Genomic DNA, 27858 nt, shown 5'->3' with positions numbered 1-27858 from the left:
CTACTTGGAAGAAAACGTGTGCAGCTGCCTATTGCCCGCAGCATCAACTCGATAATGATGAATGATGCAAAGGGCTCCTGCGAACTGTGTGGTTAGATATGGCTCAAACCGAAGCTTTTTCAACTGCGGAGTGGGTGCGTCATCGGCCCTGGTTCAACGTTTAACGTGTGCTGCGTGCAAAGTGGGTTATCTGTGTCAAACAGTCAGTATTTCGTTCTGCTGGTTGTGGTAGAGCTTTCCAGCAAGGCGAAGACTGTGCATGCTCGATGAGAAACTGATTGCCGCTGCATATGCGCATTTTCGGTCGCATTGGCTCTTCTCCTCGCATTGACTCTTCTCAGCGACAAATAAAGCGCTAAATGAATGGAATCGCAAACAGGGCGAAATTTAGTTGTAGGGAGCAAAGCTGTATCGCAGTTACTTTCACTTCTGACGCATTAACTTCTAAATAGCGTTGACACAGACGACATGATGATGCATGAAACTTGATACATCGTAATACATATGAACTTGTGCCCTTCAAGTATTTGTGGTGGCATAGCGGATGGACACAGTTAGTGTTACTTCTCTGCTGTGTGGTCACAGTTTGACTGCACTAGCTGAGCACTGTGCACATCAGTGTATGTACTGATATCAGCATCAGATTAAATGCAAACTAAAATAATGCTCTGTAGCAAGACAAGATCTTAGTCTAGTAAGGCTTAATTCTACTTGAGCACTTGATTTGCACCTCAAGAAGTAGGAATGCCGCTTTCTCGAAATTTTGATAACCCTTTTTTAATTAAATTGCATCTTATTCTGTGCCTTGGCATCTCTGTCGTTTCTGACTGACATTACACAACAAAACATTTTGATGGGAAAATATTCAGTTCAATTTGCAACCAGTTTTAAGGATTTCAGGTTGAGCACAGTGCGTGGCTTCAGCAAATTCAAAAACAGAGCTGTTATCAGCATTGTAACCACTGATAACCTGTGCATTTTTGTTGCTGCTGCTGCTTTTTCTTATGCTACACCACTTATCGCTTACCACAGCTGTGCTCAGGGGACTCTGTCTCAAACTTTTCGTTGCTCTTCCTTGTTTTGTTTAATTACCTATAGCACAGAGCTGGTGGTGCGCAAAATGCGCCAGGAGCTTGGCATTGTGCCCCGGGTGAAGCAGGTGGACACAGTGGCTGCCGAGTGGCCCGCAGCAACCAACTACCTGTACCTGACGTACAACGCCAGTGGGGACGACCTCCAGTTCGAGCCACGCAGCGCCATCATGGTGCTGGGCTCAGGCGTTTACCGCATCGGCAGCTCGGTGGAGTTCGACTGGTGTGCCGTTAGCTGTGTCCAGGAGCTGCGCAAGGTTGGTGCTAGGACCTCTACAGGTCTTCACAGTATATATTTTCTCTACTGAGCTAGTAATTATCCGTTCGCGTACATGTCAGTGCAACCGTATCGTTACCAAGAAACACCATGGAGCTTGGAAACATCACATTTGCAAAAACCCCATGCCTATCCAAGGCTTGAACTTGTCTTGGGTATTTTAATGAGTAATCATTCCCTTTAATTATTCTCTTATTTAAAATCTACTCCACCTTGTCAGATTCCTCTATATGCTATGGACTACTTCTTGCTTACTTGTTCGTCAGCATATCTTTACCGCTGCAATCTACTAGCTGTCCTGGTTAGCTTAGTTAAGTTACTGGCCCAGGTTTGTGAATCCTTTCAGAAAATTTGCTGTTTGTGCAGGAGGTGTGAGGGAGTCGAAGTTTGGAAGTAGAACCCCTTCATAGTAAAGTCACAGGGACCGGCAAAAAACTTCACTCTATCAGGGTCTTTACTATATCAGTTGTTGGTGGTGACATAACCCTGAAGGTGCAATCTGTTATCACTTTCATTACCAAGAGAAAATGTCCTTATAATATAAAGGAGGAAAAATGTAGTTGTCTATGAAAGATGAACTGGGACTTCAGTTTCACTTTACTATATCCAAGTTTTCTATAGCAGGGTTCTACTGTACTCCTCCATAGAGTTCGAGCTGTTGAAGCATATCCGCAGCCAAATCGTAGGTTGTCATCTAAGCTTTATGGGAGATGAGTCTGGTATCTCAGTCCATTTAGCATAGCAACTCCCTCAGTGACAACATGGGGAAAAAGGTTTTCGTCTAGGACAATTGCAAGGTGGCCTGACTTGAGAAATCCGCTTTTGTAATGCTTTGGTGTATTTTCTTATTGTCGTGAATTGCATCCAGTTAACAGCAGTTCCAAAGGTAGACGTGTTGTGAGCAGGTGTGTCATTCATTTTGATGCCTGTTGGCTTCTGCTTTCAGCTGGGCAAAGCGACCATCATGGTGAACTGCAATCCTGAGACTGTGAGCACAGACTATGACATGTGCGACCGCCTCTACTTTGACGAGATCAGCTTTGAGGTGAGTCATCATTGCCCAGAAGGCTTTGGTTTCCTTGGCACTTTTTGTTATAATTTTATCATGATTTATTCCGTACATAATTTTAGTAAGGATTGTAGTTTAGTAGTTGGTGGTTTGTGCAATGCAAATAAGTACTTGTGTCACACAGGTATATTGAAGGCCTTCAGTCTAATAGTTCGACTGAAATGCATGCACGAGGAACGCAGAGACAAGGCGGAAGGCTTGGCGTTTTGGTGCCAACAAATTTATTTTCTTCTATGAGCCAGCCACTTCTCCAATAGCCGGTCAACTTCTGTCGGCTACGGTTGGCTACTTTTCGAAAGCAGCGCCTTGACCTAGCTGTGGCATATTTCGGGTTCACCACAGCGCTCCCCCCTAGTCAGAGCATAAAGTTGCCGAACGAAACAGCTCACAAGCCTAGAGGCTTAGGTGGCTTGGTGCGTTCAAACGTCTGCCACTGCGCGTGTGGTAGCTGCTGGTCTCACTCGCGGTAGAATCCGCTGCCATGGGACGAGGTGCTTCTGCACGGGTGCTAGGTGGCGGGGTGGGAATGGTCATTGTGGACTAAGTTTCCATGAATGCGGGTTTCACTCTGTCTAATGAAACAACTTCAGGCAGCCCCGCATTTTAATGGTAAACATTTTCCTCCCATGGTGGAGAATCTTGAATGGGTCATCATATGAGGCTCGTAGGGGTCGTCGTACTGCGTCATTAGGCAGAAACATATGACTACATGAATCGTTTGTTGCTCATGTACGTACTCCTGTCAGTAGGTTGTCGCGGAGGTGTAGCTCGAAGCTTGTTTGTGATGCCATGTCCGGGTCACCACTCGTTGGCATGCATGACGAACGCAGAGATAAGGCGGAAGGCTTGGCATCTCGGGGCCAACTGATTTAAAATATGAGCCGGCCGGTTGAATTCAGTTGGTTACTTTTCGCTAGCAGCGCCTTGGCCTAGTTGTGGCATATTTCAGGTTCACCACACATGTTCATTGTTTCTGTACTGGCAGCTATGTTAGCCATCAAATGAATGTGCTTATTGAGTCAGCACAGAAGCCCACAAATCGAGCGAGATTTCAAAGGCCTTTCAAGCAGTGGCAATCTGCACTTCCTGATGTATGATGCTTACAGACGAAAACTAAGAAATGAAGTTCGAGCAGTGGTATTCTTGAAAAATGGCATGACTCAAAAACGTGCTTGATTTAAAAATACGAGTAAACAAAGTCGTGCTTACAAAAATGCTTTGACAAGCATTTGAGAGTACTCAAGAATTGCTTGCTCAAAGCAGTAATAAAGTCTTATACAACACCAGGGAAAAAAACAGCTTTTGTCTCTCGAAAGACCTCCCTGCAGCAGGGGTTCAACAGCTGCGCGGATTACGCCATTTTGATACAGCTGCATACCGTATAAACGCATGTAAGGGCCGTACTTTTGTTCCCAGATTCGAGGGCCAATTCTCGGGGTGCGGCCTATACACGGGATATATGTGAAAAACTTAATTTTTCTTTTTTTTTAAAGTAAAAACAGGCCAATCTGTGAATGTGTGGCATTCATTTTCCATTCAGTCGTCACTCATAGTCTTCCAACTCTGAGCTGGTGCTGTGCTCTAGTGCACGTTCACTCCACAAGCCGTTGCCTTCAATCCCATCTAAACTGCTTGAAATCCTGGTCACCTTGAAACTATGGGATACAATATCCGCAGACACAGAGTTCAACGCGGACAAAATCCTGCCAAGCACAGTCACGAGCGGAGCCCTCTTGAGCTGCCCGGTCGGCGTCTTGTCGTGATTGCCGTTTGCCATCCATTCTGATTACTGCCCTCGGAATTCAACCTTAAATTGATGCTTGCATACAGGGGTTGCAGCATGCCGGCGAGGCCATCCGGAATAACGGCCATGTCTGTGCGGATACACTGCACAGGTGTTCTTTAACCCTATACGTCAAATGACCGCGGCAGCTTTCTAAGACTGATGTGTTGATCGGAGTGCCTCAGGGATCTGTGCTAGGCCCTTTGTTTTTTTTTAATTTATATCAGTAGCATTGCCAACGATTGTGTCTTGTACATTGTCATAGACAGTGCTTCACAACAAACTGTATTGAATGAAAACCTTTGTAAACTTGCAGACTGGTGTGAGGAGAGCAGTACGAAGATTAATTTTGCAAAGACTGTATCTGTGTCAATAATGAGAAAGAAAAAGCCCCTCGGGCGGGTGGGTGGGTGGCCTTACCCTTTGTATCGGGCAGCAGCTTGCGTCGCCTAACCTATAATCTCCCTTCCCCCTCCCTTAAGAATCAGCCCGTGGCTTTGCAATTTCCTCTCTCCCTTGCCCTACTCCACCAATCTCCCAACTGCCCCTTCGTTATACTAACTTGTTTCTAGTCTATTTGTGCATCTTCCCCGGCAAATCCCTGCGCCCTCTCCAGATCTGTCTCTTTTCCGTCTGGGATGGCCGGCTGGAGTTTCCTGCACCTCAGCACTATATATTCTATAGTCTCTATTTCAACTCCACAAACCACACATAATATATTGCCCTCAAGTTTTGCCCTGTACGTTATCATTCACAGGACCCCTCTTCTAGCTTCGAATAGCAGTGAGCTGCCTCGCAAGTTGTCAAAAAGATTTTCCCTGCTGTGTTTACAGATGAAAAAAAGTTTTGAAATATTTGGGCAGTGTGTGCATGTGTATGACTATATTTTTCTCTTGCATATTTCTGGCCTCTGCAGACAGTGATGGACATCTACAGTCTGGAGCAACCTGAGGGCATCATTCTCAACATGGGCGGACAGCTGCCAAACAACATTGCCATGGACTTGTACAGGCAGAAAGTAAGGGGCAAGGTTTTGCTTTTGCCGGCCACTATGGAGCAGTGACCCTGACTGGTGTAGTCCGAACTGCTGCTGTTCATGCCTACAGCACACGACAGAAGTGGAAAAAAAAAAAAAGCGTAACATCACCTTTTTCACATCACTGTCGGCCGTTGTGCAACACCCTTAGATTTTCCACAGCTGGCAACTGGGGGACCCACATGTGCTGTCTTCACAGGATTAAAATTACTAAAAGCTTTAAAATGCTGGCCTTGGGTAGTTATGGGGAGCAGCATTAAGTCTTTTGAAGAAACTGTGACCTAACTGTAGCTGGAGAGCTGTGAGGAAGTGTTTTCTTTTTATTCACCCTCTTTATTTACCCCGTGCTGTCTCTCCCAGGCTCGCATACTGGGCACGTCTCCGGAGTCTATCGACACTGCGGAGAACCGGTTCAAGTTCTCCCGCATGCTGGACTCCATTGGCATCTCTCAGCCGCGATGGAAGGAGCTCAGCAATCTTGAGGTGACATGTGCCCTTGTTATCCTGTTGCATTCACTGGTACAAGTACAGTTACCAACTGATTTTTTTTCAGACTCTGTGACACCCAAAAAAATTGGCTGATTGTGCCACGACACAATTCCATGATCTGCGTTTTTATAGCCCCCACTTGATATACTACTGTTTGATTTGGCACGTTTAATCTCATAAACCATGAACTATCTCTACACTCTAGAGCTGTGCACGAGCTCTGGCCGGCCCGAAAGCCCGTACCAGGCTCTGTCTGCTCAGCACTCTCAAAGTTCAGATACTCGGTGAAGCCGACTGCATTGGAATCACTATTTTATGTGCGGAGTGCATTGATTAGGCCTCAATGCTCTGCTCTTTCTTCGTCAAGTGTAGACCGGTAGTCTGCATCGGCATCAACAATGCTTTCACTGAAAAAACCAGCGTATTAACACTGCCTGATCGATGTGGGCTCCACTTGCTTCCCAGTGTACACCATGAGGCATATGGTCCAAAGCAGTCGATGCAGTATTCCTTGCCATTGTTGTAGCAAAGGAGCATGCGCTTGAGCAGGTGGTGCCACTAAATGTTTCTTTGAAATCAGTGAATTTTTGAAGCGGTGAGGCTTCTCTGTCTTCCCAATACCCAGTAGTGGCAGCTTGTGTTTACCGCACATGTTCGGGCCGAACAGCACAGTAATCCTGTCCCGGGCCTGTTTTCTACCCTTGACTGCGATGTCCTTTACTGTGAATGCCTTTGTTGGCAGCATCTTATAAAACAGTGCAGCCTTGTCAAGGTTGTAAATGTCGTCTGCTCTGTATTCGGTAAGCAGCGGCGCCAAAATGTGCTCCTTCCAATTCTCGACAGCGCTCATTAGTGCTGCCGCTCTCACCCAGGCGGTCAGAAATATCAAATTATTGCGTTCTTTAAAACGGCTAAACCATCCGTTACTACCCTTGAATTATTCGTGGCCAAGTTGCAGAGCCAGGTCGTTAGCATTCTCTCGTAGTATCGTTCCATTGATGGGAAGGTGGACTGTGTTTGCTTTCTGTAGCCAGCAAAGCAGAGCAAATTTCTCATCTTGACATGCGGGAGCCCGCACTCGTGACCGCTTCGAACAGTGTGCCTTGCCGTAGGCCTCTCTTCGACTTGTTGCTCAGTATTGTGAACGATGTCGAGATGGGCACGTCGTGCCTCTTAGCCAACTCTGTCTTGGAACAAGCGTTCTTGCTTGCTTCTTGGATCAAGCAGAACTTCTGCTGCAGCATTAAAGTCTTGTACTTTGGCATTTTGTTCACTAGTACGGTCCCAAAGCTAGCACTTCTGCACAGCCCAAAAGAACAAAGGCGCTGTTTTGCCTCATGGCTCTGTAGGGCCGTCATTTCGCAGTGTTTGCCGCGAAACATTGGGCATTGCCGCATAGTACCCCTGATTTTCGAATTAACAGGGCTGGCGCAGGCTGCCAGTTCCAATTGTCAGATTTACGTTGGAAAATACGAGACTGCAGAAAACCTTCGAATTACCTTTGATTTCAAATTAACCGGGTTCGAATTGTCGAGGTTTTACTGCATTCAGAAAATTTTTCATTTTAAACATGAGTACTTAACATTTAAAGATCTTGGATAAACTTATCATCCTGAAATTATTTCTTTCTGTATCATCGCTTCAGCTCCAATTATAGCATGTCGGGCCGGGTGGGGCCCAAGCATTAAATGTAAACGCAGGGCCACACCGGGCTCGGGCTCGAAATTTTGGCCCGTGCACACCTCTGCTCCGCTCTGCCACCTGCTAGCTGTAGCAGATAGGATTTCGTTCTGCTAATACTTGCCATGTCTGGCATGTGGCTGGTTGTGTTGACAACTAGGCCAGCAGCGAACAATCTAGGAAGGGGAGCCTAAGAGCTGCACTCTAAAAAGGAGCCGGGTTTCAGTTTCTGGCCTGCGTGGTAAAGATAAATCAAACGAAAAGTGCTTTACAAGCCTGAATTGTTTCTGGCAAGCTAAGTGAAAAAGTTGTCAGTCTTGCTTACAAGGTTTGCTGCTGTTATGTTGATATAGGCGTCCCTTTTGGGTACACTTGCCATTGGGCTTAGAGCACTACGGCGAGTGAGAAGGTGCAGGGTCGGCAAGAGATGACTTTTAGTGGACTTGGTGGATGATAAATTCTCTTAGTGAACAGCCATGAAAGCTTTGAGCAATGAGCATGTTCTAAGATAATTCCCTGCCGAAGTAGGTTATGTGCCTACTGTAACAAGAGCAGTAACTGCCCTTTGATTCTTATGGTGTGGAGAGAGCACCTCAGTAGACCCACCTTGCATGGGGAATTGCACCCGATTCCTCGGCCTCTCGTTTCCTGTTACTGTCCTCTTTCCTTTCTGCTCTCTGTGAGTGCACAAGATCGGGCTAGGCCAGTGTTCATCTGCTGCCATCTACTGTAGCCTGCTGAAAAGCTCCTTGAGCTTTTTCTTGCAACTTTCTTGTTTTCTTCGATATGCAGAATATCAAATCATTTTGCGAAGAGGTCGGCTACCCCTGCCTGGTGCGCCCAAGCTATGTGCTGAGTGGCGCAGCCATGAATGTGGCTTACTCCCACCGTGACCTCGAGGGTTATCTCAACGAGGCCAGTGCAGTCTCTAAGGAGCACCCTGTGGTCATCTCAAAGTTCATCTGCGAAGCTAAGGTAAGTCTAATAGCATATGAAAATGGCATGCATTTTTGAAGCGTTGTCTGTAGGTTAAACCCCTACGCTTCATTGGGCATCAGTAATCAATTCATAGCTTCGATATAAGGACTTATTTATTGCAGACTTTTCTCATTTGGTCTCATTTTTCAGTCTATTGTTAATGCAAGTCTGCAGACATGGGGTCCAGAGGTTTAGATTTTTTTCTGTTTAGATAATGTTTTTTTATGCTCCAGAGCATGTATTGGCACTCCGTTGTCCAACTGAATCCTTGGGAAATGGGAAAAAGTCTGTTGTGCCAGCTTGAGGAACGTGAGGGTGGAGGATTTTGACAATCAGTTCCTTCAGTTTTTCAACCAAAGCTACCTAAGTCTGATGTCATTGCATAAATTGCCCTGGACTCTAGGGAATCGCCCAGCTTATTGAAAAACAAGCCTGGTGTTGTGTGGTCATAAGAAAAAATGTGCATTACAGGAAATCGACGTGGATGCGGTGGCCAAGGATGGCATCCTGGTGGCAATGGCTGTCTCCGAACATGTCGAGAATGCTGGCGTGCACTCGGGTGATGCCACCCTGGTGACTCCGCCCCAGGATCTTAACCGTGAGACGCTCGCCAAGATCCGTACCATCTGTCAGGCGATTGGCGAGGCGCTCATAGTTAGTGGGCCGTACAACATGCAGCTCATCGCCAAGGTGGGCCTCCTCTTCTCTATGCCTGAGTATCTTTCCTTCCGCATGAATTACCACCATATGGCAAGACCACTTTGCTCATTGTTATCAATCACGTGAGTGAAGATCATGTGCCTTCTTTATAGAAATTTTGAATGTTGCTGAGGTGCATTTTTTTCCACATTCTTAGTTTTGTTCGCTGCCGTTGACACAAAGCTTATTGCTTTGACACACAAGCAGAGTCCTGATTTTTCTAGAGCAGTTATAACTGTGCATGACAGTTTATTCAATGCTTGATATTGTTATCAGTATCTTTGGTGCGTTTTATCAAATGTTTGTCATTGCTTATCAGTTGAGAAGGCCAAGATGGCCAAGTTATCTTCATCACATCACTGCCACAAGTTTTTCTTAACGAACATTTAGTTGCCGAAACCTCCATCTGTCAGCCTGGTCCTTTTATTACCACACCTCATGGCAGCGTTCATGCATCCCTGATAAAATGTTTATAACTGCCTCCACGGGTCATTGTATCATTGCTGTCTGTCAAATGCAGAAATCTGGGCAGGTTTGGTATGAATGCATAGCTTACAAAGGCACAGAAACACAGAGGGAATAGGGATACAACAGGTGCTGCTGCATTCCCTATTGTGTCCGTATTCTCTCTGTTGTTGGTGTTTCTGTGCATTTGTAAGCTATGTATTGCTATTAGCTCTTTCATGTGTGTTGCTGTAATCGTACCTGCGCATCTGCATCCTCAAAGTGTGTCGAAAGTGCAAACTATGCAAGCGTTCTAGACAGACGAAGCAGTAAGTTAGACGGCTTACCGGTGGCTCTGTTCTTGTGCAGGATAACCAGCTGAAGGTGATCGAGTGCAATCTCCGTGTGTCCCGCTCCTTCCCTTTCGTCTCCAAGACACTCAACTGTGACTTTGTCGCTCTGGCCACCCAAGTCATCCTTGGAATGCCTGTGGAACCCCAGGAAATCACCTTTAAGGGGGCCAGGGTCGGCGTCAAGGTCTGGAAATTCTCTTTTCCTTCTCCAAAGGCATTGTCTGTTGGACCTTTGAATTATTTGGGCTCAGTTCTGTGGCACACCTTATTACTACACTCTGCTACGGTTAAACCTCAATGTACTGAACTTCAATATAACGAAATACTCGCCATCAGTTTTAGCTTCAACAACTTTTATATCCATCGAACTCCATGTATTTTTGGCTTCAGTAAAACAAAGTACATTTTACCAAATTTTTAATGAAGTGAAATTTCTTTGCTGGCTCAAAATGAACTGCCGGGAGCTTGAAAAATTGAGCAGAGTTTGGTCGAAACACACATCAGAGTGCATGCATGATGGGGGGCGCTCCAGTAGGACGGGTAAAAAGTGCTTGGCCAATGTAAACGTGGGTGACGGCAGGGCATGCTGACTGCCGCGCAACCTATTTTATAATCTCTCCATTGCGCCGTGTGGCAAAGCCTGAATTGCTTTATGACATGAAACCCTATAAACCTGTACCTGATATTGACATTGTTGCCTTCTTAAAAAGAAAGCAAGTGATCATGGAATTTTGGGGAACAATAAAACGGGGCAATCTTGCTACCATATTTCTTCCTGACCACAGTTTACAATTATGTTTCATGTTCGCTTTCATTAGTTCAGTGAGGTAATTCAAATTGTATTGGCATCTCTATGCGTTTCAAATTAATGAGCTAACGCAACAAATAAATGCCCTCGTAAGGGGATGCCATGACCAAAAGGGTGTTAATGCAGGTTTGATTTTTGTCAGTGAGTTCGTATCATTGATAGGTATCCCCTGATCCACTCCTGCTTCTCTCTGTGCTTCTGTTGTTCATACCTTTGTTTTGCACTACATCCGAGGCAGGTCCTGTTGTGGTTTCCTTGCAGGTGCCCCAGTTCTCATACTCGCGATTGGCGGGTGCCGACATCCGGCTAGGGGTGGAGATGGCCTCCACGGGAGAGGTGGCCTGCTTTGGGGAGAACCGCTATGAGGCATACCTCAAGGCTCTGCTGAGCACAGGCTTCTGCATTCCCGAGAAGAAGATATTCCTCTCCATTGGGAGCTACAAGGTACGACACTGTCGTTTGCAGTTGCACTACACAGGAATTGCAACGTACGAGCCTTGCACACATGCTGCAGCAGGAGATGGGGGCGTCAATGAGCAAGCTTTGCACATACAGTCCAGAAGTTATGCATGCTGCAAATGCTCAATTCCCCAATGTCATCCCCCACAGAACCACTGCCAACACTCCCATGCAGTTGCACGCGGTGTCTTGGCACTCTGCCCAAGTCTAATCTGTAGACACTAGCTGGAATGAGCTAAGCAAACTATTTATAATAAAATGATCTTGTTTGCAAAGGCCAGTGGCAGTTGGGTGACTTTTTGTGCATTTATGAGGAATTTTATGAGCTTGCAGGGCAAAAAAAGCCTAATGTGGTCAAAATTGCACCTTTTCCCAAACCAATGAGGTATTACTAGAGCAGTTCTATAGCTGCTAGGGCTGTCACTGTCATTTTTAGCTGTATTTGAGGTGGTTTGTAATCAGATGTCCCTTCCGTCACAGTGCACAAAGCCAATTTTTTTTTTGCTTTTCTGTAGTTGTGCACCTTGTGTTCATGTCACATGCACTTTTCATAGAGAAGTTGTTTCATAGCTGGAACTGCACAATTATTGCTACTGAGAAGCGCCATGATGACAGTAAACACTGGAACTAGTTCAACAGTTTTCCTCGTGCAAGAATTCCATGTGTGATTATGTTCCCCAGTACTTCTTAAAAGCTAAGTGCTTCTTGTTGTGCAAGGAGTGAAATTGCTTTTCACTTCCAATGTCTTAGACGTAGCCCAATAACTTAAAGCGCTAGATGAAGAGGTTAAATAAAAAGTATGAGTAAAAATAACTTCTCCAAGACTGAAGACATGGAGAAAAGTCTCATGTGATGAGAGGTCATGAAGGTGTGATACTTCTAACAAAATGTCTTTGGCATTTGGATGAGGGTGTGCACAATTTGGGAAATTCTTTGGCATTGAATGCACTGTGCATAATGTGCGAGAATGGGGATATTCTGGATGCGCGAGCCATGGTGTCACCATCGTGCATCACGGTGGTGCACGTTATGATGCCGCAATTGCTAGTTGCTCAGTACGCACCACGTGCAGTAAGCAATAGTGCACAGTCATTACTTTGGAGAGCTTTAGTATAGCACTGTCTACACTTGGTTATTGTGATCTGCACTCGGGCACAGCCATACCTGCACAATGGCAAGTGTATGCTAGGCACCACCTACAGGTGCACGTATACAATAAAAGCTCGTTAACTTGAACTTCACTAGACTGGGAAAAAAAATATTCAAATTATCAAATGGCCTCGCAGACTGACAAGAACCACTTGCGTTACGGTAAATTTATTTGGCGAAAAATTGGGCAATAACGAGGGCCTCCCTGACATCCTTCACAGTGCGACTTGGTAGTGGCAGTGCCCCTCACGAGAAGCTTGCGTCGCTTATGAGGCTATACTGCTCGATGTGCTGAACACCACTAGACTAGCGAACATTTTCGGAGCAGTGCAATAACAATGCAAATGAAGTGTGGAAAAAGCCCAGTAGAGCCAACGATCATCCAAAACTCCAAGCAGCTGCGATCGGTTAGTTGGCTGACGTGTGGCCGATAGCCGCCTTGGATGCGGGTTGGCGCGAACGGCGCAAAGCTCATAAAACTGGCAAAAACAAACTAAGTAGTCAGTATATTATCACAGACCAGGCCATTCATTCCTGTTTTGTCATGCTTGCTGTTGCGCACGTGTCAAAGGTGCACAGTCAGCTCGTCAACATGCAGTTTGGTTTATACAAGTTTTGAGGATAGCTAGCCATGCTCCTTATATCTAGAGGAAGTCTAACCGATGCGAGACCCGTAGAGCTCGTTGGACGCCTAGCTCTACATGGGCGTGTATGGGCGTCATGATCACGTGCGAGTGCTGTTGGCTGTCAAGCGTTCGCGGCCTCCAAGCAAAGAGGGGCTGCTCGAAAACGCATGTAAAATGCGCCAGCGCGTCAGTATGCCATCATTTGCTAGTGTCTTCGGCGGCGTCTGCTAGGAACCGAACGCGTTTCAGGCAGGCTGAGGACTGGTGGGCGGAGCTTCATGCCCTCTCGGAGAAAAAAAAAAGAAGAAAAACGTGAGGCGGGCTGAAAGGCGCTGCAGGAAGAAGCCCACTCCGCATCTCCATTTTCTTCCTTGTGTGTCCTTGTTGTTCGTGAGTGGATCATTCGACGTGGTCTCGTCTCGTCTTTGCTGTCGCTGCTAACTTCCTAGGATGTCACCGCCAGCGAAGAAGTGAAAGTTTCTTTGGCTAGAAGAAAAAGCGCATACTATTGCCAAAGCAGAAAGTGGGAAGAAGGCGAATATTGCCGCAGATTTTGGCATCGTGCCGAGTTCGTTGTCAACGATACTGAAGAGTAAAGAAAGCGTCTGCAAGGTACTTGCGTCGGGCACTTCAGCTCGACACAAGAAGGTGACGCAGCCAACATACAAGGGACTTGATAAGGTTGTTCACGCCTGGTTCGTCAAAACGCGAGCCAAGAACATCCCGCTTAGCTGAAGCATCTGCAAAGAGCTAAGTGACAACATGCACTGGAGAACAGCGTTACTAGATTCTGGAGAAAGCGTCCGACATTGTCTGCCACGGGCTGAGCTGGCTTGTTGGCGCATGCATAGTGCGTGCTGCTGCGAACAGATGCCAGGGATGAGAGAGGAAGGGGAGAGAGAAGGCAGAAGAATGCACACACCCTTCCTTGCACTTCCTTCTATCACATTGTTTTCCATCTCCCGAACACAATGACTGCATTGGCTGCGTCTGCTCCATACCGGCCATTGCCAAATCGGTTCCCTCTCATTCCTTGACATGGCTTGCAAACATGCTGTCGCGCGCCAAATGATCACCGCAGATGCGCACGCCTTTGGGGAAAGGGCACGGCGCTGCTCAAAACCAGCCGTAGCAGAACTGTACTGTCTTATTTCTTCCGTTCGTGGCTAGAAAATGCCACGTGGCAAACAGCTGAGGGTGATGCGATCGTCTTTGGGAAAGGTGCACCTTCCAATGCGTGGTGCGGAGTTCGATATATCGAAATACGAGTGAAACTGAAGTTCGAATAGGATGCAGCTTTCCTATACTTTTACATGGGATTTTCAAGGCGATATTCTGTGAGTTCGATATATAAAAAATTTGATATATCTGGGTTTGACTGTAGTGGGCATTCGGCTACATGCTTCGGAGGTCACGTGGAACAGACGACAAGCAGCCGCTGCCATGGCTGCCACCCCCCCACCTTCCTGCGCCGCCGGCCGCCAGGCCATCCACAGCGTCATTTCGGCCGTACCCATACTCCCTGGTTTTGATGTTCTGTCCTTGTTTTGGCGGTGCACAGCCTTGTAGCTATGCACCTTATCATGGGACATTTCTTGGCATATGCCGGGTGCCAGGCTGCCTGGACACGGCAGCGCATAGTTCGAATTGTCCGGAGTGAAACAGTCATGTTTGGGGCTTTTTATACATGAGCTCCTATTTAGCTGGGCCAGACCAAGTAGTGCATTTCGAATTATCCAAAATTTTGAATTATTGTGGTTCGAATTAACGAACTTCAATGATCACTGGTTGCAGAGGCAGATTGTAGTAGTTAAATGCACTTTGCTAAAACTATTTAATCCCAGTGCATTTCTGATGCTTCACGTGTGTGTTTTATTCATTTTGTATGGTGAGGGTATTCTCCACAACCCTATTAAATTTATATCCTTGAGATGCTACTCTACAAGCATCAGTTTCAGGTCATTAGTCATGTCTAAGTGCTGTCGATGTTTTGTTGGTGGCGGCTTATGGCATTTTGTTGAGTCAACCGTTCCTATCCTCCTGCGCACAGCACAAGGCAGAGTTCTTGCCCAGTGTCCGAACCCTGGAAAAGATGGGCTTCAAGCTGTATGGCAGCCTTGGCACCTCAGACTTCTACATGGAGCATGGAATCAAGGTGAGCCCATTTTGTTTGCGAAGGCCTTATTTTGTCTGGCAGCTGCCAAATTTGAGCACAGTTTCTGTGTGAGTAATTGCAATGAGAGCAGCAGTGCTGAATTGTCTGCAGAAAATGGCAGTTCAGTGCCAAATTTCTTAACAGTCCAGGCTGGATATATCAAATTGTTGCATGTATCAAATTGTCTGAATATCTCCTTGAACATCCCATGCAGAAGTGTAGCAGAGCTGTTGGTGTTTATAGAACTCCTGCTAATGGGTCATTAAATATATCAAACCGCTCACTCATCTGACACCCAAGACGCTTTTGCATTGCAGCACTGTCCAGCAGTGCAGTCAGAGCTCGAGTTTCATCGATGCCGGCACCATCAAATAATGTAGACACTCGCTATCTCCCTTCCTTCCTCTCGCGCGCACTCTCCATTTCTGCACTCCTCTTGTGTTTCTTTTGCTTTTAGAAACTGAAGTCAGCTTTGAACCTTCCTGCTTTTAATAAAACCCTGTAAAACTGTTTAGCTAGGGTGGAGGTATCACGCAACCTTTCTTTTTTTGTGTGTAGGTGCGCAGGTGTCTTGGACCCCGAAAGTAGCTTCGCAAACCCCCTGGGGTTCGCGGACTCCCATGTGAGAAATACTGCAGGAAAGCGACGAATACCTTTAAGCATCTGTTTTGTGCCACTGTAAAGCTGTCGCATTTGGTATCACATAGTTGCAAGAAGCTGTCATGGTTATTTTTATTCAAACTACTTCCTGCGAACGAAAAAATTACGGGAAGGCGCACGGCCATGAGTAGTAGTCAGCGGCGAGCGCGTACGGGCCACACATCATAGACTTCGCGACCGCTAGTCGCGCTATACACATCGCAAGCAGTCTGTGGTGCCACGCGACATCGCTGTCTCTTGTGCATTATGCGCCATGTGAAGTCTACGGAGGAACGCGGCCCGCGCGTCGCCGACGTCGCGATAGACTGTCGAGCTGTGGGCGCCACGAGAGCGAGCTATGACCGCGCGACCGTAATAAAACTTCTTGGACGTAAACAGATATGCGCGACTGCCTTTCTTATGCTTCTGCATACTTATTTTTGTTTGTTTTGATGATACGAATGTTCGGATGATACAAATTTTTTCGCGACCTCGTGAGATTCGTATCACCGAGGTTCTACTGTAATTTGTGCTCGCTTTGCGACCAGGCAGTTCAGTCCTGTAAAGCTGTTTCTCCTTTTTGTTTTACGTTTTAGTGCAATATCATGTTGTGCATGCTTATAAGATCCGAACTGTTAAAAGGTCTCGTGGCCATATCGCGAACTGAAGTGAAGCAATAGAAATCACTTATGTAGGGTCACGTTATACCAGATTGCAAGGGTGCTTCACGATTTGAGCATTTCAATTAGAGAGTTGAGCAGTTTGTACAATGGAGTGCGCTTTGCAAAATAGCACTAGAGAGAAGGCCTGAATTTTTCGCCATTCATAATGAGTACGCAGATAGAGAGATTTCACCGCTGTTGCGAATGCAAGGAACCGATGGCTAACTGTACTCTTTTTGCAGTGAAGTAGTGCCAAAAGCTTGCCAACATGTTTAGCTGCAGTGCAACTCAAAGGAGTGAACTGTTCTCAAAGCACCATACCAAGGGCAAAGTAGAGACAGATCAGTATATAGTGAAGCAAGGAACCTTGCTTATGCAAGCCATCTCGCTTATGAGAGAGAACTGCTCTCCCATCTATGCTTGTCGTCACGAGACTCAAGCAGTCTCTCGTAAATGAGAGGACATTCTTTTTTTTTTTTTTTTTTTTTCAAATTCAGTCTCTTGTTCCTGGAAAGCTAAATTATTTGTTTTAGCACCCACTTATTCTCATGGGCCTGTCTTTATGTGGCATTTCACTGTGTGCAGCAATCACATGCTGAGATTGCTTTCTATCGCACTCTCGCAGACTGTAGCACCTTTCTAGTATTTATTTCTGAATGCACCATGAGAAATTCAGATGTAAGTTGCAGGTGGTGTATGTCCTTGAATAATCGCATTGCTTCCATCATTTTGCAACGACTCAACAACTGTGCTTTCTATGCTGTCAGTAGATTGAGGCAATGACCTGGCCCTTCCACGACCACGACATTGATGACGATGTGGTCAACGGTAACTCGGAGACTGGCAGCAGTGGCAACTCTCAGCAGGGCCTAAGCATCGCCGACTTCCTGGAGCAGAAAGAGTTTGACCTCGTGGTGAACCTGCCCATGTGCAGCAGTGGAGCTCGCCGGATCTCGACCATGTTCACCCAGGGCTACAGGACGCGACGCATGGCAGTAGACTACGCCGTGCCCCTTGTCACAGATGTGAAGTGTGCCAAGCTACTTGTGGAGGCAAGTGAAGGGCACTGCGATCGTGGCTAATTTTGGCTAGGTACTGAGAAGTGTACCATTAGGGACAAAAGTTCGAAATACATTCCTGGATCCCCAGGTGGTTGAAATTACTTCATAACCCTCCACTACGACTCCTTTTTCTCTCCTTCCACTTTCACTCCCACCTTCCTCCCTTCCCTTATGGCGCAGTTCAGGTGTCCACAGATTGTGTGACAGATACTGCCTGCGCCTTTCCCGTCCTGTGAACCAATTATTATATTATTATTATTATTAGTATTATTATTTGACTAAAAGTACAATGTAAACGAATAATTTTTATATTTCTCTAGCGCACATGAGAGAAATCATGTCCAGCCTTCGCATCCACAAATAGGGCCTGAAACCATTGGCCTGTGAGGAAACTGTACTTTCGATGCCATGTACCGGTGTTCCAGGGACTTTCTTTCCGTCCCCAATGGTATTGAGCAGTGGACCTTGAATGATAGTTCTAGTGATGTCAGCAGTATGCCTTTTGAAAAATCTTTCAAAGACACCTTGAAGGTGTGTCAACTGAGTCTGCTAAACAAAACACTCTTGTTTGCTGGCTAATATGTCAAGTTTATGTTGCATGGGCTATGCAACAACAATAAAACACGTGCCATTTGTGAATTCGGCCTAATAACATAGTTCTTTCTGAAAGTTTTAAATGCTCTCGTTCCAACATTTTTTTCACTCTTCAGGGAGCCAATGTCAAGCCAGTTGGATTACTTGTTTTTGACCTGACAAAGGCTTCTTTCTAGTACACCTAGCTTGGCAGGGTTACGCATTTACAGCATGTATTGTTGGGAAGCTTACAGTTGGCAACCGATTTTTTTGGGCTCTCTAGAAACAGCGAAAATGTCCACAAAAATTTTATTGATAGAAAAACCCATTTACTTAAACTTTCGATTGGCACATAGTAGAGGAAAAGGGTGAGCAGTTTTGTGCCCATTCTGGTGCTTGACTGTCTCGCCAAACAGTGTTTATTATGCAGACGATTGGCAGCAAGTGGTGCTTGTTGGCTGCATTGCTGTGTGCAAGTCGCAAGCAAAGCTTAGAATATCTACACAACGAAAACAAGCCTGCCGCTGTGAATTCAATGGACCACTGCATATTGAGGATGCCCCATTCTTCAGTCTCTGCTCATATTCAAAACGCGGCAGGTCCATCTATGGAAACGCACCACTGCTACTCGCATTACAAAAGGGGCCGCAGATGCATTCATTATTTGACCCATTTCTTTGGCATTCCCGGCAACATGCACAAAGCAAAGCACCAGACAAAACCCTTGTTCTCACTTGGGTTTCATCTCGAATGCAGACAACAGTCATGCAGGTGTCCATCATATAAAATTACTGCTAGACAAGTACATATTACATGCAGGCTAGGCTATTGGCAGCAGTGGAGTGGCCAATGCATGTGAGGTCCGAAAAGTCGAGCAGTCAGTCGCGTTGTATCCAAAATTTCAAGTGCTCATATACATCAGTTCTGTGGCGCATATCAGTGTGCTGCCAAAAGGTTCGAATAATCAAGTGTGCCCGAATTTTTGGTCGGCGACTGTATTTGATTGGTGGTGTACATGTCTGCTTTTTACACCTTTTCTGTCCTATTGCAGGCATTCTAGAAAGAAAATAATCTTGCTGGCAAGTAATGTATTAGTGGAATTCACTTGACAGCTTAATTTGGTCAACTTGTCATTCAGTAACTTGAGTATGTCTTTTTTTTTTACTTCCTGTCAAGCTATGTTGCACGGTAATGCCTCCCATAATGCATTAATAATTAAAGCGAGGTCTACTATCAACTTCAACCCCTGCAATAACTTGTCTCTCTGCCAGCCAGACAGGAATGCATCGCATTGCACCGTAGCTGTCACCTATGTTGCAACGTTGGGCACGTTCATTTTCTAATTCTTCACTGCTTCGTCATTGCGAATGCAGGCCTTGCGGCTGGTCCGCAAGGCTCCGCCCGTCAAGACACACATTGACTGCCTGACGTCACGCAATATTGTGCGCTTGCCGGGTCTCATCGATGTGCACGTCCACATGCGAGAGCCAGGGGCCACAGAGAAAGAAGACTATGCCTCCGGCACCGCAGCTGCTTTGGCCGGTGGGTTCACACTCATCTGTGCCATGCCCAACACCCGACCGCCGCTGTGTGACGCCGATGCCCTCACTGTCTGCCAGCAGGTGAGCCTGTTGTCATGGTTACGCAGCCTTAAGTTTTGGCTCTGATTGAGGGTTGTGTATGCAGCGAGCAGGTATAATTTCAGTTAGCGGTACTGGTTTTCATATGATCTGTGCAATGGCCGTCTCATTTTACTCGTGCTTTTAAGCTTTTCCTGTCAGTTTGTGACTGTGCCCCCTGTTCTTGTCAAACAGGTAGCAAAAGCTGGCGCACGATGCGACTATGCCCTCTTTGCTGGTGCGAGCCAGACCAACGCCGAGACTGTTGTATCTCTGGCTCCGTCCGTTGTTGGTCTCAAGATGTACCTTAATGATACGTATGGACCCCTCTGCATGGACACTGTCTCTGACTGGCTCTTGGTAAGTTTTAAAGTCAGCAAAGGTTAGAATGTTTGACCTGTCTGCTTCTTGTATTTCCTTTTGGCACTTTTCACATGGGAATCACCGAAAATGAGATGTACGACAATGTAGCCGGTCTAACTTGCATTGGGCTCCTGATGTAGTGCGGGTAGTACAGAGCACAGAAGAAAACCGTAAGGAGGGAACTGACTGTGCATTTTATGCAAGTACACAACAGAAATAGGTGAAGAGACAGCTATAACTCTCTTCAATGCAAGAACAATGCAGAACGAAAAACAGATTAAGAATTGAATATAAGGACAACCACCTTAAAACTGTACAGTAAATAAAAAAACTCTTATAGAAACATTGAAACGTTACGGCAGCAGCTTCCACCTTCACGTCAAATCGTGGGAGAGAGAGCGTGCGGTCGCGCCGCCAACGGCTGAGCAAGTGCCTGCGTCTTCATGCATGTTCCCGCTCGCATGTTCCCGCCAGGAGCTACTGACGCGCGAAACACCATGCGAGCAACCGCCACGATAGATGCATGCTGCTCGCCCTGCATATATTTTTTTTCTTTGTCCTGTTACCTTTCACTGCTTTTGATCATGAACTATTGTAGTGCGCATTCCAAAACCGAAAGCAATGGAGACTGCTGTGTTTCACACATAAATGCGCTGTCAGTGCTTAAACATGGCACGTGTGTCAACTGTGATCACTCGCTGCAATCATATAGACGATTCACGTTTTATCATCATGAAACTTGGGGCTTTTGTCGAATTTTCAGTAATTTAGCACTAGCTAAGATGGTTGGCACAGTGAATTCGTTGTATCAAGGTCAATCGTCACAACATATTCTTACGTGGAGTTTTAAAATAGTAAATGCATTTCAGTGGGGACGGTGATGAGGAATTGAAGAACTTTGTGATATCGAAAAATTCGCTGCATTGAGATTTAACTGTAGCGATGTTGGCGGATGGGTGAAAATTTCTAAACACAGATTGCCACAGGGCCTATTCATATCCTTTAGTGGATTCCCATGCTGCTTTAAGGATGGAAAGTCCTGATGACTTTGCCAAAAGGTTTGTTGTCTGGTCACAAGATTGAAGTGTCAGCGGTAGCATCTCCAGACAGTTTAAGGGCAATGAATAACATTTTCTATTCACGTGCATACTTGGGGCAGTTGCGAAGTACGTGTTCTGCAGAAGCGATGCTGTCCACGCAAGAACGCGCAGGTGAAACCACAGCCTGATGGTCTGGTTCTGTTTACGCAGCACTTCGAGAAGTGGCCAAGGCACATGCCTCTGTGTTGCCATGCTGAAGGCCGCACGACAGCCGCTGTTATACTTTTGGCAAGCCTCCAGCAGCGGCCTGTCCACATCTGCCACGTAGCCAGAGAAGAAGAGGTCCGTGAAATTTTGCCCCTTTTTTTCCTTCTATCTTTTGCTTATAGTAGCACCGCTCTTCATTTCAAGGGTCATTATATTGTAGCGTGTGCAACAGCAGCCGCTAGGCGGCTGCTCATCGAGAGTCTCGTGCGCGGACTCGAAGAAGTGCCCCGTGGCGTTCGAGAAGCTGAAGTTAGCTGCCTTCTCTCGGTGCTCCGAACCTGCTCTTCTGCGCCTGCTTGCTCAACCCTTCATAAAACCCAACCTTCTGGTTACGGGCCTAAACGGCTACGTGACACTGGTGGAGGTGCTGGTCACGTTGATAGAGATCACGTTGTGCATTTTCATTGCTCTTAGGAGCATGTGGTGGTAAAGGTGGCTGCTGTCATAAACCTGGTGGCGGGTAGGGCTATTAATTGAAGGGTGCCTGCTGGTATACAACAAGCACTTAGAACAAGCACTGGAGAATGTTAGGTGCAGGACAGTATGGGAAAGGGCTGACGCAAGTCGTGTGTTGAGATTGTGTTGTGCTCCCACCGAAGCGGGGCAGTGAGATGATAGTGCATGCAATTTGTCATTTTTGCAAGTGCCATCAAAGTTGCCTGAGGTTTTGTACTATTACTACATTAAAAAAAAAAATGACAGATAGCCATCATCAAGGCAGCCAAGGCCCAGGGTCATGCTGTGACTTGTGAGGTGACACCGCATCATTTGTTCCTCACGGTGGATGACATTGACCGGCTGGGCCCCAACGTGTCCAAAGTGAAACCGCCCCTGATGACTGCCAAGGATCAGAAGGCACTGTGGGACAACCTGGACGTCATCGACTGCATTGCCACTGACCACGGTGGGTTGGTTATAAGGAACTAGGGCACTGCACCTTTTGCACCCCTTTGCACATCGCATTTTTACAGTTTTGTGTGCGTCCACGTGTTATCTTAGTTGCGAACTCATGTCTTTGTGGGCACTTGTTTTGTTACCAGCCTTTTCACTTTAGTTTACATCATCATATTTACTTTCTTTTTTTTTTTTTTTACATTTGTTGCTGACCCATATGTTATTTAGAGTTCTTATTTGCAGTTCTGCTGACCATATTTTTTAATTTTACTGCTATTTTCATCCATAACTCAAATAAGTTGCAGTCGGGAATAGAAAGCAAGGATGAGAATAGTAAAAGTTGGAAGCATCCAAACCACGTCGCAGTGAAAAAATTTCAGAATAGCTTGATCTAGCCATAATTTGTAATATGAGATAAATTAATTTTCATCAAAAAATGCATGCACGCGAAAGCAGCGCACCTTAGTCAGTAAAAGGATGACATCTCAGGTGTTACCGTAGAACAGGAAAGATCCTTTCTGATGTTCTAGCACTGTTTTACAGGCACTTGCAGCAACTTTGGTACGTTAGCTTCTCTGCTGAATGCCAAACGTGCTATAAGCAAAAGTGAAAGTGCTAACACGAAGCATGATGCACTGCAGTTTGCTGGAGAGCAAAGGAGGCAGGAGGGCAGCTTTCTCAGTTTGTGTCTTGAGGACAGACAAGTAGCCAAAAACAGTCTTGTGTGGCAGACCTGCCCACCAGATTTCAATATCAGTTATGTGCCGGGCTTGTGAAAAGCCAAACATTAACACGATACAGTTAAACCCACTTATATAACAATATTGAAGTGCCAACAAAATATCATTGTTATAACAAATAATTTTTATAAGCAAGTTATGCTCCCCCCCCCCCCCCCCCCCCCTCCTCCTTCTTTAAAAGAAAAAAAGAGATGACAAACAAACTTCAGATAATTTAATGACAGGAAAGTAACTACCAAGGTGGTTTTCTTCGCAGGAAAAGGTATATTCAGTTGACATCTTGTTGTGGAGTGCCTAACTCTGCACATGCCCAAGTGGGGAACCCCGGAGGTCATTTGTAAGACCTCTTTCACACAGCCTCCTGATCATCTTTGTGCATGAATTGAAGTCTCAACACGCCACCATTATTATCGCATAGTTGGGAGCTTAGCACAACTTCGCGTTTCTGGCATTCCGAATGAAGCCCACTTTCCGGAAGCGATCCTTGACATAAAATCCGATGAGCTTGCAGGACTGAGAAAACGGTGGTGGAGAGGGAAATATTGGCATTATGTGTATGGTTCGGCTGGTGTGGTTACAGCATTTCCATGTTTTTGTCTTCACGGTTGGTTCCTAGTGACCGGATTTTATTGTTATAACCGATGATTCTCTAGACAGCATTGTTATAACCAGTTTATTTTACCATAGAAAACTTCAAGAAGCTGACGGCGCTGCGTTTGTCCATTGTTATATCCGATATATTGTTCTAAGCGGTATTGTTATAAGTGGGTTTGACTGTAGACTTAAAGTCCCCAGTCTGCAGAAAATCCAGCATTATGAGAGAAAACCTCAGGCAGGGCACTGGCAGGTAGTAGTTGGCAGGTGACATGGCCAGGCACTGATCCGTTGTCACATAACAAGAACCGCCAACTCGGTTGAGGTGAAACGGTGGAATTGGATTCAACCTTCTAGGGCTCTCGGATGCCAAGCCTTGTTAGGTCATGCAGGCATGTTGGTACGACTTGGTTAAAGCAGATCTTTATATCTGCGTCAAGTGGCCACTTACAACTGCTAATTGGATCTGGTAGCTTAACAATATGTTGTATTAAAAGGCTCAAATTAAGGGATTGGCAATTAATCGAGCAGAAACTATGTTTGTAAACAAGGAACTTTAAGGGGGGCTGCATATGGGAGCCATCAATGCTATTGCATCATACCCTTAAAAGTAGAGCTTAAGTGTCCCCATAATTTTTTTTTTATTAGTAATAGGGTTCCAAGCGATGGATTGCAATTAGTCCTGCTGCCTCTTCTTTTCTTACAGCGCCCCACACCTATGCGGAGAAAAACGAGTCCAACGCGCCGCCTGGCTTCCCAGGCCTTGAGACCTCACTGCCGCTCATGCTGACTGCTGTAGCCGAGGGCAGGATAACCATGGAGGTGGGTGATGGGGTTTCAGTGGAGATGCTGGCCGCTGAGGTGAAAAATCAGATTTTATTGTGAAAGCTTTTTCCTTTTCCTTTGTGCCAAAATCTAATGCCAGTATATTAGAAGAAGGGTTCAACAGTTACTGAAAAACATTCTAAACTGTCAGACAACCTAAAACCTCGCCACGTGCTCTGTAGAGAGGCGGCGGCTGCCTTTATGAACTCGGCGTTCAATGGCATTACTGCCATTGTCACGTCACGAACGAGCGAACGAACATGTAGGCTAGGACAAAGTGTAGCTGCGAAAGCACACCTGCCTTTGTGGGAAATGCACTGAAAGAAGACCTCTGGGCCTCTGCGGAACTTGTGAGCTTCTAGCTGTTGTCCTGCGCTGTCTTTTGCTGACTTCGAATTGTCCAGTAACAGGAAATTAAGAGTAAGTCTGGAGCAGGAGGGGTTATCAAATCGTCTCTCGGATCATAAGGTTGTATAACCATGCTGCCTCGGCCATCAGGCTGGAGAAGTGCAGGAAAGGGCAACTTCGTCGGAGTCCTCCTGACCATTGCGACACACCGCATGAAAGGCTGCATGTAGCCCGAGAGCGTCCCACGAGATATTAAATTTTTGTTCTCAGTTTGCGGATTTTCAAATTTTTCTGCCACGCATAATTCAGGGCCCTGTTGTAGGTGTAGAGAAATCAATTAGTTTTGTGCCACCGAGGCCAGGTAAATAAATGGTTTAATTTCTCCTCTCAAGTTTTTTTCAACGATCGAACGGTGGTTTTGGTTATATTACCAAAGTTTAGTGCAAGTCCTGTGAGGCATGAAAAGCTGCCGCTAACATCCATAGAATGGGCCAAAATAGATCACTTGCAAGTGAAGTGGTGGAGTGCGTGTGTGTGCGATCATCCTTTTCCTGATCTGCACCTTTCTGCTTGTTCTGTTTGTCTGTAAGCATGAAGTACAATGTGCTTAACGATGCCTCTGAATATAGCATTCTCTTTTATTAAGGCGAAAGCTTTTGTAAAAGGCTCATGGAACGAAATCCCGTGCGTAAGAGTTGTGCGCGAGATCTGTCATATTCCTCAAGATTCCTCTAGCGTTCCTGTCATCTGCAATACCGCACTTCAACGCGCGCCAAGGAACGCCATGCGACAGGAGCGATGGTGTACCATCCAAACTCACGCTTGCTGGAGAAAGTGTGACAGATACTGTGCCTTTCCTTTCCTGTAAACCAATAATAATTATATGTAGCACTGCAACGAACGCTGATTTTAGGCAAATGATAGGTGAGGAAGGGTAGACTTTTTTGCCATTCTCCTCTTAAAAGGCATCTAAGAGGCCATCTAAATTGTTTTTTTTTTTTGCTTTTCGCCTCGTTGCGGTGGCGCAGTGGTTAGGGCGCTCGACTGTTTTACCCAAGGATGCGGGATGAAATCCCGGCTTCGGCAGCCACTTTTCAGCGTAGGCAAAAAGTAAAGCACCCTATGTGCTGTGCAATGTCTGTGTACATTAAAGAACTCCAGGTGGTCAAAATTTTTGGAGCCCTCCACTACGACATCTCTCACAGCCTTAGTTGTTTTGGGACTTCACCTCTTTTCATTAACCATGTCTTTTGTTACTCATGGTGCAGGACCTTATCAAGAAGATGTACCACAACCCAAGGCAGATCTTCAATCTGCCCATTCAGCCTGACACATACATCGAGGTAGACCTGGATGAAGAATGGACGATACCTGAAGCACCCGCTTACAGCCGTGCTGGCTGGACACCCTTCGCTGGTCGCAAAGTTCGTGGCCAGGTTCGTCGGGTCGTCATCCGTGGGGAGGTGGTCTTCGTAGATGGCCAGGTATGCACTCATGTTATGCCAAAATTGAATGGTGTGAACGTTTCTTAAGGTAGACGGCTGGTTTTGAGAATACCAGTGGCACTGCATACTTTATTGTAGTGGAAACTATGTAAGACTATTATGTGGTTAAATAAGCATATGACAAAGCTCCGCACAATGAATTCCTCAATATTTCCTTTCGATTCGGCTGCACTCTGCACCAGTTTAGTAAAGTTCTGCGGTGGTGCCGCAGACGTGCAGCGCCAGTTCCAGCAGTTCAAGTGCAGCATCAGCACCGGCTACTTCCTAAACAAATGGTAGAATGCAGACCAGGCTGTCTGCTAGCCGTGGCGTCGCCAGCAAGCTGCGGTCGACTGTGTGCAATTCACATCGGCTGACGCCAACGTCCCGAATGACTTGATTTTTTGAGTTTTCAAATAGCACATGGCATGCATGTGGTGTGAAGCATGCTGATTTATATACTTCAGTCATGATCATGTGCGTTTCTCACCTTCTGCTGCAATTAAGGTGCCTATGTATATGCATTTGCACAACACATACTTATTGCAATGTACTATTTGAAAATCTTCATGTTCGGGATGTTAGCGCCGTTGATCTTAGCGGCATATACACTTTAGTTAGGATTCATTCATTTATGAATGCAGTGCACCAGTAATTATATAAGCCGATCGCATTCTTGTGGTTGGCTAGCTGCGAATATTGCCACTCACATCAACCGGCACCAACATGCCAACGAAGGTGACAAATTTTCAAATTGCATATTGCAGTGAAGCTTTCACGTGAACCAGCCTCGTTGCATGTGCAAGCAACTGGCACGAAAAGCACACAACTTTCACTGATCGCAATTAAAATTTTGAATCGAACTTTTTGAAACGAAGTGCGTAAGGAAGGAAAAATTTAATCTTCCATACAAGGGTTCAGAAAAATAGAGTTCTGCTCTCGAACCTTATCTTATTTTTCCACTCCTTGTCCAGCATCAGAACATTTGGTGGTGCACCGGCATTCAGGAAATGGTCGTTTAATTTTTTGGCTAGAGCAGTATTGCAGTACTCAATACCATTAAATTTTAGTGTGCTAGGAATTGTATTGTTTGGGTTTCTCATAAAGCTTCCGACTTCAGTCCAGATTTTCCTACAATCATTAGACATTTAAATGAACTTTCGCTTGTAAAACTGTCTTGGCTTTTTCAAGGTTATAGTTTAAATTGTTTCGGACTCTCTTATACTCTGATAATTTGCCAATATTTCTCGAGCAAATAAATGTTGTATAGATTATGTTTGTTGTGTTTTTTATTATGTTGTGTTTTTTGAGCTGAACAAAAGGGAAGGACTTATCATAAGCCTTTAATTATGCGCAAAAAGATAATGTAGGACAAGCTAGAATTTTTCTCATTATGAACTTGGTTTCATTGCACTGCTTCTATCGGTACACGAAAAACGAGTATGGTGTCAGGAATAGTTTTTTTGTAAGACACAGGGAAATCATGGCTGTGCTTGTTTACCTTTCGTACGTATGGAAAAAACAAAAATTGACAAGTGATCTCTGAAGTCAAATGTCAGAATGCCTGAGACAACAATGCAATAATACGGTATGAGCCGATACAGTGTATCAGCTTGTACCATGATGACAAGCACTGCTCATCACTGAAAAAGA

The 27858-nt window shown here is 45.7% G+C and overlaps 1 protein-coding gene across 3 annotated transcripts in view; it reads left to right on the top strand.

Moving 5' to 3' along the window:
- Positions 1–27858, top strand: part of r (carbamoyl-phosphate synthetase 2, aspartate transcarbamylase, and dihydroorotase rudimentary) — an 89930-nt gene that overhangs the window by 32166 nt on the left and 29906 nt on the right. For all 3 annotated transcript variants that reach the window (XM_084578211.1, XM_084578210.1, XM_084578209.1), the window contains 16 exons: positions 1099–1348; positions 2315–2413; positions 5137–5238; positions 5617–5739; positions 8218–8400; positions 8875–9093; positions 9916–10083; positions 10969–11151; positions 14992–15096; positions 17168–17449; positions 19405–19653; positions 19846–20010; positions 21264–21395; positions 22023–22224; positions 24255–24370; positions 25990–26205. In XM_084578211.1, coding sequence (XP_084434337.1) covers positions 1099–1348; positions 2315–2413; positions 5137–5238; positions 5617–5739; positions 8218–8400; positions 8875–9093; positions 9916–10083; positions 10969–11151; positions 14992–15096; positions 17168–17449; positions 19405–19653; positions 19846–20010; positions 21264–21395; positions 22023–22224; positions 24255–24370; positions 25990–26205 — 2794 coding nt within the window. The remainder of the gene's footprint in view (positions 1–1098; positions 1349–2314; positions 2414–5136; positions 5239–5616; positions 5740–8217; positions 8401–8874; positions 9094–9915; positions 10084–10968; positions 11152–14991; positions 15097–17167; positions 17450–19404; positions 19654–19845; positions 20011–21263; positions 21396–22022; positions 22225–24254; positions 24371–25989; positions 26206–27858) is intronic.

Source organism: Amblyomma maculatum, chromosome 9 (assembly GCF_055883805.1).
Source record: "Amblyomma maculatum isolate TAMU_Amacu chromosome 9, ASM5588380v1, whole genome shotgun sequence".
NCBI lineage: Eukaryota > Metazoa > Arthropoda > Arachnida > Ixodida > Ixodidae > Amblyomma > Amblyomma maculatum.
This window is presented reverse-complemented; position numbering and strand designations above follow the sequence as displayed.